At 35.1% G+C, this 12,631-nt stretch overlaps 1 protein-coding gene across 1 annotated transcript in view; it reads right to left on the bottom strand.

Moving 5' to 3' along the window:
• FAT4 (FAT atypical cadherin 4) overlaps positions 1–12,631 on the bottom strand; it is a 172,257-nt gene that overhangs the window by 68,907 nt on the left and 90,719 nt on the right. Inside the window, exons 5-6 of the mRNA XM_081253885.1 lie at positions 9,760–10,682; positions 8,949–9,123 (exon numbers count right to left, since the gene is read on the bottom strand). Coding sequence (XP_081110011.1) covers positions 8,949–9,123; positions 9,760–10,682 — 1,098 coding nt within the window. The remainder of the gene's footprint in view (positions 1–8,948; positions 9,124–9,759; positions 10,683–12,631) is intronic.

Genomic DNA, 12,631 nt, shown 5'->3' with positions numbered 1-12,631 from the left:
GATAAAATATTAGCTCATTCACAGCACCTCCACAGTCTCTAATTTCAAACACTCTCAGAGATTGCTGTCATGGCCTTTAAATCACCATTTCTATTCCCACTGCTGTCTTCACCACTGCCACAAAACCAGATCTCTTCTCCACAAAGCCAGATCTCTACAAAATCCCTTGTCACTCCCCTGTCCAAAGCTTTAATGAGACTTTGCCTCACTCTTTGAATAAAATTAAAGCTCCTTACCCTGGCCTAAAAAGTTTAGATGATCCAGCCTCTGCCTACCTCATCTTCCAAGACTCTTCCTCTCTTTTACTCTGTTGCAGCCATCTACGCCCTCTTGCTCTTCTTTAGATATAGCCAACTTGATCTCTGCCTCCGGGCTGTTTTAACTGCAAGTTTACCCAGTTCTTCGCCTTTCACTGTCCTGACTGTGCTATCAAAAATAATACCTCCAATTCCGATTTTGCCAGCCACTTAACCTGCTTCATTTAACTTCATAGCATCTCATATAACTCTAGGCCTACATATTATATTTTGTCTATCTTTCTGACTAGAATGTAACTTCTGTGAAGACAGAGACTGTCATTTTTTCCACCGCTGTATCTGCAGTTCCTAGAAGAAAATCTGGGAGAGACTGCTCCATAAATATTTTCTGACAAAACATTGTCAAGATGCTTTTTACACATCAATACAGCCCATAGAAGCATATGAGTCTCACTGACTCTAATCATAATTCACTCATAAGGTCTATTAAATTACCATCATAGTTTGGTTTTAATACATACAAAATGACAATTGGCAGGGATATTTGGCAATATTATCATCTTCTACCTGTAAAGTCTAATGATTTTTTTATATCTTCTCCTACTTAGCAATTTAATTTGAACAGTGCCTAAATTGAAGCTCATTTTCAAACAATCACTATTGAAATTACTGATTCCAATTGATTTGACTTCACTTAAAATATTTTGAAACATTTATTTATGTACTCGGAAAAAGAAAAATAACCGTAGAACGTTTTTTTCATTAGAGTACAATGAATAGCATAGAAGATGCAAAGAACAAAAGTTTTCTTAAAATCGCGTTTTTGGAAATCTACGTTTTGCAGACAGTCATAAGATCCTGATTTTTTGGATACAGTATAAGTGAGCAAGAACTCGGTGGAAAGGCAGAAGTCCTGGATATTGCTCCCGACTCTGCCACTCTCTGGGTGTGCAAAGCTCTGGCAAACTGCTGAATTATCACAGGCCTCAGTTCTGATTCTTAAAAATAAAGGAAATGGACTGGCTCATCTCCAAGAAGTCTACTGGCTATGAAATTATCATTTTAATTCAGATTTTTCTAGTTTAGATTTTTTTTCATTTCTAGTTCTATTTTAAAATCCTTCCATATTACAAACTGTGTTACAACTGCAATAACCCCTTATTATCACATCATTTTTTTTTACTGCTTTCTTGTATATAATTCAGTTCCTTGCAAGAGTACTAGCAAATTTTAATGGCTCACAGACTCTGAATTTACTGGTGAGGGCAGAAGATCGTGGAAGGTTAAAAAAAATTCTAAGAGACCTGAAAAATTACATATATAGATACATATCTTTTAGAATAGCTTGTCTAAATACCAAAATCTTCATAACAAAACTCAAAACAAGCAAATGTTTTCATATTACATTAATGTGAAGAATCATAGGCCTTTAGTATTAAGCTATGTGAAGCCAAATACCACATATAGGATATATTTTTTTGTAGCTAAAAAGGTGTTGGGTATTTAGGAGATACGGAAGGCTCACACTTTTTTGCTTTGGGAAGCCCAGATTTAAGAGAATCGCCAAATGCTGAAATGTTTCAAAAGCACAGTGTCTGTTTATGCAGATTTTGAGTTAGTGAACCAGATTAAGAAAAGGTAGGCAGCACAGCACAAAGTAGAGGTAAGACCTACCTAGAAACAACTACAAGATAACAGAATTGAATGAGACGGAAGGTTCAGGGGAGAGTCATAAGAATATAGCTCAAGCAGTATTTTAAGCATTTGAAAGTGAATTAAAGTCATAAAATGCTTCAGCGGGTCCTTACATATGACTGCAATTTATCGTATCACACTAAACACCACACAGCCTTAAAACACTTGCACTGCTTTTCAAAGCAGGGGTCAATTTGAATGACCACAGCCAATGTAGCAAAAACGTCTGGAATTTCAGTCGTGAGTTAAAAAATATTGGCACTTTTCCTTCTGGTAGGTCCTTTGAAAAATCTGCAAGCGATTAAATACATAATAACAAAATAAATATAAGTATGGCAAATAAATGTGAAATAATAGTTACATATTAAAATAACAGGATGGTGATTAACTGATAACTAATTATCATCACTTTTCACTCATTAAGTCATTCATTCATTCAATAAATATTATCAAGCATGTGCTTTGTGACAGGTTCTGTTCAAAGTGTTTCTGGGAATTCAGTTTTGAACAAGACTTAGGAAGCTTACATGCTACTGGAAGGATGGCAGCTATTAATGGGGTAAACAAACTATACATACTCAGATAAATTATATTCTATATGAGCATATAATTTTAGATATCAACTAGTGTTAAGAAGAAATCACAACAAGCTAAATTGATAGAGACACTGGAGAGATGGGAAGTGGGACCATAGATTGGTAGTCAGATAAGTCCTCTCTTAGAAGTTGACATTTTACCTAGAGGTAATGAAAAAATGACCAAGACATGAATGGAAAACAAGTGCAAATGCAAAGGGCCAAGGGCAGGAAAAGGTTAGCCTTTATAAAGGGGCCAGGTTAACTGGCACTGGCAATTTGCAATAAATGTTTAGCAACTGCTCTCCAGAAGCAAGTCACCTGATTTGTAAGTTTGCTGACTTCTGTGGCGTAAATACTCCTGCATTGGCCAATTTCAGCCAAACCAACATGAAGATACTGAACACAGAGTCAGGAGGTGACAATGGCCAATGGTGGCACATGATAAAATAGGTGGGCAGAGGTCAGGTCATTTAATGCCATGTGGTCAATGGTAAGAAATATAGTTTTTCTTCTTGGAAATCATTGAAGGGTTTTTTGTTTTTGTTTTTAACATCTTTATTGGAGTATTGTTGCTTTACAATGGTGTGTTAGTTTCTGCTTTACAACAAAGTGAATCAGTTATACATATACATATGCTCCCATATCTCTTCCTTCTTGCGTCTAAGTAAGCAACAGGGCACGACGATTTAAGTTATAGTTTTAAGGTTCATTAGTTGCTTGTTGGAGAAGGTACTGTTGAAAGAAATGCAATTAGGAAGCTCTCACATTAGCCCTGGCTTAGACTAAAGTGGTGGTAGTGGAAATGAAGAAAAGTGGATAAATTCAGGACATTTTTTGAGGCAGAGTCTACTTGTCAATGGACCTGTGGAATGTGGAGTACAGAGAAAGAGGAATGAAGAGTGATAACAAGATTTGCCCTTAGCAACTGTGAAATCAGGGACAGAGAACAATTTATGGAGATTAGGGTGGACAGAAGTCAAAAAATTTTACTTGGCCTTACTGAGCTTAAGATGTCCAGCAAGTATGTTGACTATTATTAATAGCTAAAATAAGTCATTTCCATATTTATTCCTTCCAATATGTTTTTCACATAGGAATTACTGTTTCTATTCTATAGATATGAACACAATGGTAACTTCTTCAAGGTCATGTACCTAGAAATTGGCGGAGGTAGGATTTGAGCCTCTTTTTAACTATAAAGTTATGTATTTACCTTTAGGATATACTTCCATTTTGTAATTAATTCTTAGAATTAATTTTTGAAAGTATACTGCTCTGGGTTCCCTGATAATTCCCTGCTACTTACTATATTTAAAACATATTCTTTTATTTATTGCACTTATGAGAAAATGGTAAAGAAAACTTTTGTAAGGAAGGGTCCTTGGGAACAGAATGCCAAACCATGTTAAGGACATTAACTGCTTTAGGGCCAGCTCCCCTCTTAGAAGGAACTACGGAGAGCTGGGTTCTCTGCAGGTCCTGCATGACTACACCTAGGTGAAGCCTCAACCTCCTAGGAGTTTCCACTTGGTACACATTTCTAGAAGAAGTAACAATGAGTAATACAGACTGAAGGCAGAATATCCATACTTTTCATTACACCAGATAAACAAAATATCACCTTTGAGTTGTAGTCATTAAGTTAATCTTTAGTAAGTAAATCCTATAGGAAAAACAATGAGGTAGAATTATTATACTCTGTCCTAGTATTATTATTTAACATTGTAACAGTCGGTCCCACACACATAGGATAGCGTGGTTGCAGCTCATTTTAAGCAGTAGACAGGAGTAGTCAGAGAGTTTCCAGATGTCCTACTCTATAGCCATGCAGTCAGTAAATAAAAATATGATGATAGTGGAATGCTAGTATTTTCTCCAAAAATATTCAAAGATTTAGAGATCTGCTGATAAAAGTAAGCTGCTGCTTCAATCACTGCCAAAGTTAACCCATCTTTGGGCTGCCATCAGGTAAGAATTTTAAAAGAGCAAAGCAAAAGTGATTTGTGAGCTAAGGAATAAAACTGTCAATTTTTTTCCTTCTTTAGAACACGGATATTTCCCTGGTTCTTAGAACACTGCGAATTTGAGAATAACATCGCATCTGGGACCAAAAAGCTGCCATATTTTTCTGAATTTTCTCATGTCATCTACCAATTTGACTTTTAAATCATAGCAGTGAATAGGTATTCTAAATCCTGTGTTAGAGACTTCATTCCTGGAGTATAGGATTAAACTGCAGATTCTGAAGCCCAATATCTGAAACTCTCGCATTCTTCCATACAAGTGGATATCAATGATGCCAAAAGTATGCAAAAAAATTGACTATAAAATTATGGTCATATATGAGTTTTAATAATTGTAAAAGCATCTAGTCAACTTACTTCACAGTTTCTGATTGCTTTACATGTGATCTGTATGAAATGACCTTCAGACACCTAATTGAATACTTATACTCCTGTGGCCTCATAAACACCAATCCATTTCAAGGCAACCCCCAAAAAAGCACTCATAAAAATCTGTGCTTTGGGGCAAAATTCAAGCAATACTTTAATTTCCAAGACTGTCAAAATACTGTGACCAAGGCACCAGTGTCCCTGAATCTCATTTATGTCTCCCACCATGCTCCTAAGCACCATATTTAAAGGACTGAATGACAAACTTCCAGATACTTTCATTTTACTGATGATATGAATTTTCACTCTCTATAACTCTAACTCTCCTAGCTCAATATTGGGTGGAATATACACACACTTGGTCTTCACGTGTTTCATTTAATGGCAAGAGTCCTTCACAGAAATTAGAGTTGCACTTGCATTATTTGTCCTTATATTAAGAATTCTAGATCCACAACTTTCCCCAGGATCGAGACTGATGGCATCAGGAATGCACACAGTTCAGCTCCCTGGAACCAGGACTTGGTTCTTATGCAGTCTGCTCACTTAGACCAAGGCTTTATCGAACCTCCTACTTGCGATAGTTCCTTCCAACAGGCTGACTCACCCATGAGTATTAGAAGAGAATAATTTTAACTCTATCATTTCAAGTTTTCTTTCTCTTTCTTCCTCTCTCTCTCCCTTCCTTCTTTCTTTTTCTTTCATTCTTTCTTTTTTTCCTAATGAAATGTCCATTTTGTGCTGTCATATTGATGGAGAAACAGCATTACAAGTCATGGTTAAGCTTGCTGGCTAGCCCACAAAGGCTTCCTTAACCATAATTTGGCTGAACTACAGTTTTTAAGTGGTTAAGCACTCACTTACTATGCAATATATTCTTTGGAAGTTTGAAAAAAAATCTGATACCACAATAAAAATTTTTAATGTAGTAATGTATAAAATGTAAAAATATGAACTGCAATTTTTAAAAAATGCTTTTTAAAAGCAATTCACATATTTTCTAATAAGAATACTTATGTAGTAAAGAACAGGGCAAATATTTCTAAGAATTTAAAAATGTTTAAAGTGCATGGATCACAATTTTTTAAAATTATTATATACATGATGTGGTAGGCATATTTAGTAATTTAACATATGTTGTATCAATTAAACCTTGTAATAAAATATTTTGTAATTACTATTATTCCCATGTTACTGAGAAAGATACTGAGATTGAGAGAGATGATACTTTTTGCCTGAATCATGGAGAAAATTATGACAGAACCAGAATTCAAATCAAGATCAATTCATATTCAAAGCTTTTATCATTATATTATATTATATAGAATAGTATTGGGTTTACTTTGCAAATAAAATGATTTTGAAAATGAATATATTTTTCAAAATTTACTTTACCTCCACATTAAAACCTTCATATACAGTAAACTTGGAAGTCAGATATGTTAGGGTCTGAATCCTGCTCTTCTACTTCTTGGAGGTGTAATCCTGGGTAAATTATTTAACCACTGTGAGGTGGGGTTTACTGTAAGTAAGGTGGAAATAAAAGTGCCAAAGTCTTTGAGATAATAAAGAAAAGTAATGTGCAGAAATGGGTTAATATCTGTAAAACCTGACGAACTGCATGACTCAGATTGCCAAATGTCAAAAAAATAAGCATTAAAAAAAAAAAAACAAGTATTCCCTTCCCCTTCACAATATCCCCTCTTAGCTTTGTAGGCACACAAAATGATTTTTAAATTCTCAGAATGATTTGATTGAAAACAGGCACTCTTGTCTAAATGATTACATTCTTTCTCTACCATGGCTTTTGACTTTAGAATGTTCCAAAGTACAAATCCTCTGATGGAGAACTTCTGTGGGTTGTGCCCTGCCCTGCACTACATTCTCACAGTCACAATCTGCTCCTCACTCTGGGATGACCTACTTGTGACACACCATCTTGTGCAGCAAGTTTTATAGTGACTGATGCCTTAGCGACCAGACTCCTGGTTCTTGTTTCTCCTCCCCCACTTGACCTCCACTAAGGCTGTTTTTGTGCATGCCTAGAATTGACTGCAAACATCCAGGAACTGGAGAGGAGAGCTGAGACTGGGGTGTTTTTGTAATAAAACCTTGGTTCTAAATATCTGACCCTCTACCAGTTTCTACTCCATTTCATCCTCTCTTCCTTCTAGGTGACTCTTGGATTGATTTGAATCAATACTGGATTGATTTGAACAATGTGGCGGTGACTGCATTTTTCACATGAAAATGCTTACCTACTGACCAAGAAGCACTGCCTACATATATAATGAAACATGTTTCAGATCAACTTGTTTAAGTTTTATGTGGTTACCCCACTACATTCTGTTCACCATTCTCTGGGATTTTATAGTTTGTATGAAGTGTAATATGGTCATTCACAACCATTAAAAAATATAGAGAATAGTTCTTTCTTTCGTGAAATAATAGTCTCAGATGATTACACTTCCAAAAGCAAATGGCAAATAATATATAGACAGAGCCACCTTGATTAATAAGCAATGGCACTATCATTTGAATACTTAACATACATTTATTATTACTCAATCTTAAAATCTCCTTTTTTTTTTTTTTTTTTTTCTGTACGCGGGCCTCTCACTGCTGTGGCCTCTCCCGTTGCGGAGCACAGGCTCCGGACACACAGGCTCCGCGGCCATGGCTCGCGGGCCCAGCCGCTCCACGGCATGTGGGATCCTCCCGGACCGGGGCACGAACCCGTGTCCCCTGCATCGGCAGGCGGACTCCCAACCACTGCGCCACCAGGGAAGCCCAAAATCTCCTTTTTTAATGAGAAGTGGTAACATGAAATTGTATACTTCGAAACTGGTTATATATAAAAAAAATAGATATATTATATTCATCAAAAACGTTTCAACCACAGTAAAAACAGTTCATTTGAACATTCAGAATTGTTCTTCTATAGCAGGAGCCACATATTTACATGAATATACAGATACAAAAAAAGTCAGTCCTTTGAGGTTCAAACAAATCTGCCTTGGCTTAAAACAACTTCAACAAAATTTTAAAATATGCCAACATTACTAAATTCCTCAATACTTAAAATACTAAGTTGTGACAATTTTTATAAATGAGTGTTACATAAAGACAATGTTTCATAATTCCCTGATACTTTTGTAGATCAATGGTTCATTCATCCATTCATTCATTCAAAAAATATTTAAGCAATATCTACTTTCTGCGAGGCATAATGGTTCTTTAACAAATTTTTAGTTGTTTCAGTTTTTAATTAGAAGTTATCAACACTTATGAATAGAGTCAATATATGCAAAGTAATGTGGTGGTAAACAGTAATGTTCCTTTTTTGAATAGATTACATTTTATGCTACTTGCTATACAATTTTATATAATGACTATTTCCAAACAGTAAAAGCTGACGTATGCTGCTTTTCTTTCTCTCCATGGTAGTCCATTACACTGCTATCTCATTGAGAACCCGGGGCTCTCACTGCTCTTTTTGGAGCTCTGTGAGGCTTTATCAAATGCTTATTATGGCTACTTACAATTTTGTAGAACCTAAAGGACTAATGAAGTAAAACTCTGGACCCACTCTCTTTTCTCTATGACCTGTTAGAACAATTTGGATGTTTTCAAAGCTAAAGTATTGAGTTGGCCAAAAAGTTCTTTTGGGTTTTGTTCTGCAAAAAACCTAAAAGAACTTTTTGGCTAACCCAATATTTGCAACGCCCCGCAGCTCAACTGGTAGAGCATCAAGTCACTCCCAGAGGTACTGGGGCATCCTTCCAGGCAAGGACACATTTTGTTTTACAGGAATAGAGCTTTGCTTGTAATGTGCTTAAGCTCTTACCACTTACATATAAATTTCATAAAGTGATATATGTTCTATAAATGATGTAGCTACAACTGGAGTTCCAAGAATTAGTAAATTTCAACAAATATTTAAATTAATGGTAGACAAAAATACTTCCATTTATTTATGTTATGAAGAAATTCTTCACAGCTGAACAAGATTATTACAGACTTACCTGAATCCGTAGCTGTGATCACTAAGACAAAATGCTCCTTTGTTTCACGGTCCAAACTCTGTGTCACTCGAAGCTCTCCACTAGATGAGAGAGTAAAAGCACTGTCTTCATTACCACAAAATAGAACATATGAGAGTTTGCTGTTAGAACCTTGATCGTCATCTCTTGCCACGACCTATAGGAGAGAATAATATACACCATGGATGCGAGTAAAACTAACAAAATGTATATCATGAAATAAAGTGTATCATTAAAAATAATGAGGTAGAGCCATATGTTCCAAGATTAAAAGGTTTCAAAGACATGTTTGTAAGTTTCAAGTAAAAAATTAAAAAGGTTCAGAGTACTATGCATTATTTGTGCAAAACTAGGCATAAAAGCCATACATTGAATTTTTGGAAGGCTTCACAAAAAATTTTAACAGTAGTTTCATCCAAGTAGTTGGATTTGTAAAGAGGGAAGGGAGAACAACATTTGTAATAGTTTTCAAACTTTTACATCATTTTATTTTCTTACCATGTGCAGATATTACTGTTATGGTGAAACAAAATTCAAAAATACACAAATGCATAAATATGTGCAACATGAGTAAACACAAAAGAATATAACTGAAATGCAATATTTAATCTACAAGGAAATCAATAAGTCCTTAGGTATAACTTTCATAAAACTGTCCTTTTCAAGATTTGCTATACCTGCAAGTAAGCATTTTTGGTTGAGAAGGAGGAAGAGAGTGGCGGAAGCATGTACATTATAATTAAATGAGAGTCTTATAATGAACACAATAATTGTTTTATTTAAATATACTGACCTGAAGAATTGTTCTGGGTAGTGTCCCCAAATTCTCAGGGACATTTATAGAATATGGAGATAGCTCAAATATGGGAACGAAATCATTAATATCCAGTAGAACAATGCTGACAGTGGAGGTATCAGTTCTGGGGGTGCTGCCCCGATCTGTGGCCTGAACAGTTAGAAAGTAAGTAGGGGTCTTCTCTCTATCCAAGGGCTTAGCCACAGTGATTGCACCTGTGACTGAGTCGATCCGAAATTCCTGATTGACATTACCATCAATAATGCTGTAGCGGACCTGTCCATTTGTACCTTCATCTCCATCTGTTGCAGATACTTGTATTATATCCGTTCCAGTAAGTGTATTTTCATCAATCTCCACTTTATACATGGCCTGTTCAAAAACAGGGTTATTATCGTTGATGTCAAGTATCATAACTACAACCTCTGTAGATGAAGAGAGAGATGGTTGACCTTTGTCTGTAGCCACTACTGTTAGAGTATAATTAGAAACCTCTTCTCGATCCAGTTCTCCAGTGAGCCTCACTTCTCCATCAATGGTCCCAATACTGAACTTGTTTCCCGAAGGGTTCAGTAGGTTGTACTCAATATAGCTATTTGGGCCGCTGTCTGGGTCATTTGCTTGTGCTTTGAAAACAATGGTATCAATAGGTGTGTTTTCTGGAATGTATGTCAATTTAGGGGAAAGAAATGTTGGTGGGTTATCATTTACATCCAACAAAATAATGGAGACTTGAGCAGTGCTTGTGAATCTGGAGGCTGGAAACTGTGGCAGGTCGTGCACTTGAATGACCAGATTGTAGAAGGACTGACTTTCCCGATCCAAAGCTTTCTGGACTTTCAGTATCCCATGCTTGTCAACTGTAAACTGCCCAAGGCTATCACCAGAAGAAATGCTGTAAGCCAACTGGGAGTTGATGCCTGAAATGGAAGGGAAAAAATAAATTTTCTGAAATATGTGCTGATTGCAAACTAAACTGCACCAAAATTTTCATGACATGAAACTGCACATTTGATATATTATGCCTCCAAACACACCTTACAGATGATTTAGCCACAGTTAATTTTCTTTATAAGTAATACAAAACCCATAATCTTTTTTCTGTCAACGTCTGATCTGAAAAGATGTTTACAATCTGGTGAACAAATGATCTATATACTGCGGGCTATTTACCATGGTGTTGAAATGCTAAATTACAAAAATAAAGAAGAAAAAAATATTCCAGAGAGTGGATATTTTTCTATACATTTACTTATTTCTGTCACATAATTCCTGAGAGTTCAACATTAACAGTGTCACACTATACTACTAGCCAAACATTTATCACTTTAGTAATTTATTGAGGCCGACACCAATTTTCAGAGAAGGGTAATAAAATTTTCTGATGTATGGCATTAGTCATGGATGCTTTAAGTCTACTTTTACATTTCTTGTCAGAACCAATAAATACTTTTTAATTCCTATTAAGCATCTGACTAATGGCCTTTGAGAAAATAATTATCTTTCAAATTTTATTATGTGTATGTACCGTGTTCTAAAAGTAATTTTTGAAAGAAATATTATCAGTAAAAGGCTCCAAATATAAAAATTCACACTATTTTGGGGCTATTTTTAGATAATATTTTATCTAACTTTCCCTGGAACATGTGTCAAGGACCTGCTGTATAACACAGGGAGCTGTGCTCAATATTATGTAACAACCTAAATGGGAAAAGAATTGGAAAATGAATAGATACATGTATATGTATAACTGAATCACTTTGCTGTACACCTGAAACTAACACAACATTGTTAATCAACTATAGTCTCATATAAAATAAAAAGTAAAAAAAAAAATTATATATAAATCCTCATTTCATAAAATGATTGCAGAGATTCTTCTAACAAAGATGATATGAAGAATGGATCAACCTATTAGTTTAGTAAATAATTTAAAGGTAAACAACAGATAATCAGTGCAAACAGAAAGAAAAATCATATTTTCTGCCCCAGAATAGCATTTTCTTCACTGGTGCACAATGTCATGTGTACTTTTATATTTTAACATAAAGCTGTTGGGCAACCATAGGATAAGAATTTCTAAGAAACATATTGTATATCTAGAAAATTCATCCTTAATAAAGATACTATACTCTGGGATCTTCTGCTAGGGAAAATCTGTCAAGTTACATAAACTGCTTACAAACAGCTCCTATATTTCTGAAGTTAATTTTAACTATTCAGGTGTCAGAAATCATGTCCACTCTTTGCCAAAAGTCTTCTAGAACAATTTGATCACCTTTTTCCTCTTTTATTTCTTGAAAAATACTCTTTCTCAAGATTCTGTGAATATTTGAGTTTGCTTTCGCCTTTTCTTTAAACTCATTACAATCTTTATAAAGGTAAGTTTAGTTGAGTAACAGGATTTTTTTTCTACAAGGTAAAGTCTGATTATTCTTTTTTTAAAAAAAATGTTAGAATTATTAATTTCCTGTGATTTAATAGTCTCTTATCTAATGTATTTTGTCAATATGTTGATGCAGAGAAAAATATTTATGGAGATAACTTTCGGGAACTGGCTTATTCACAAAAATTTCTAGGATAAACAAAGATTGAGTAGATCTTTGAAAAGGTAGGATTTTTCTTCTCATTTAAGACTTGTGGCTTTTAATCTTTGTAGTTTATTTAAGACAATTCACAAGAGAACAAAGCAGAGGTTATAAAGTTCCAAATACTTAGGAGTTTGAGAATCAGGAAAAATATGAATAAATAAAGCTAACGGAGGCCACAGCTCAATTCACCAGCAGGAGATAAAGAGAAGCTTAAGATCTGGATAGAACAAGGTCAACATACTTCAACTCTTTGACTTAAAATTCCACAGGTTTGGGGG

This window comes from Mesoplodon bidens (assembly GCF_964165515.1).
Source record: "Mesoplodon bidens genome assembly, chromosome: 1".
NCBI lineage: Eukaryota > Metazoa > Chordata > Mammalia > Artiodactyla > Ziphiidae > Mesoplodon > Mesoplodon bidens.
This window is presented reverse-complemented; position numbering and strand designations above follow the sequence as displayed.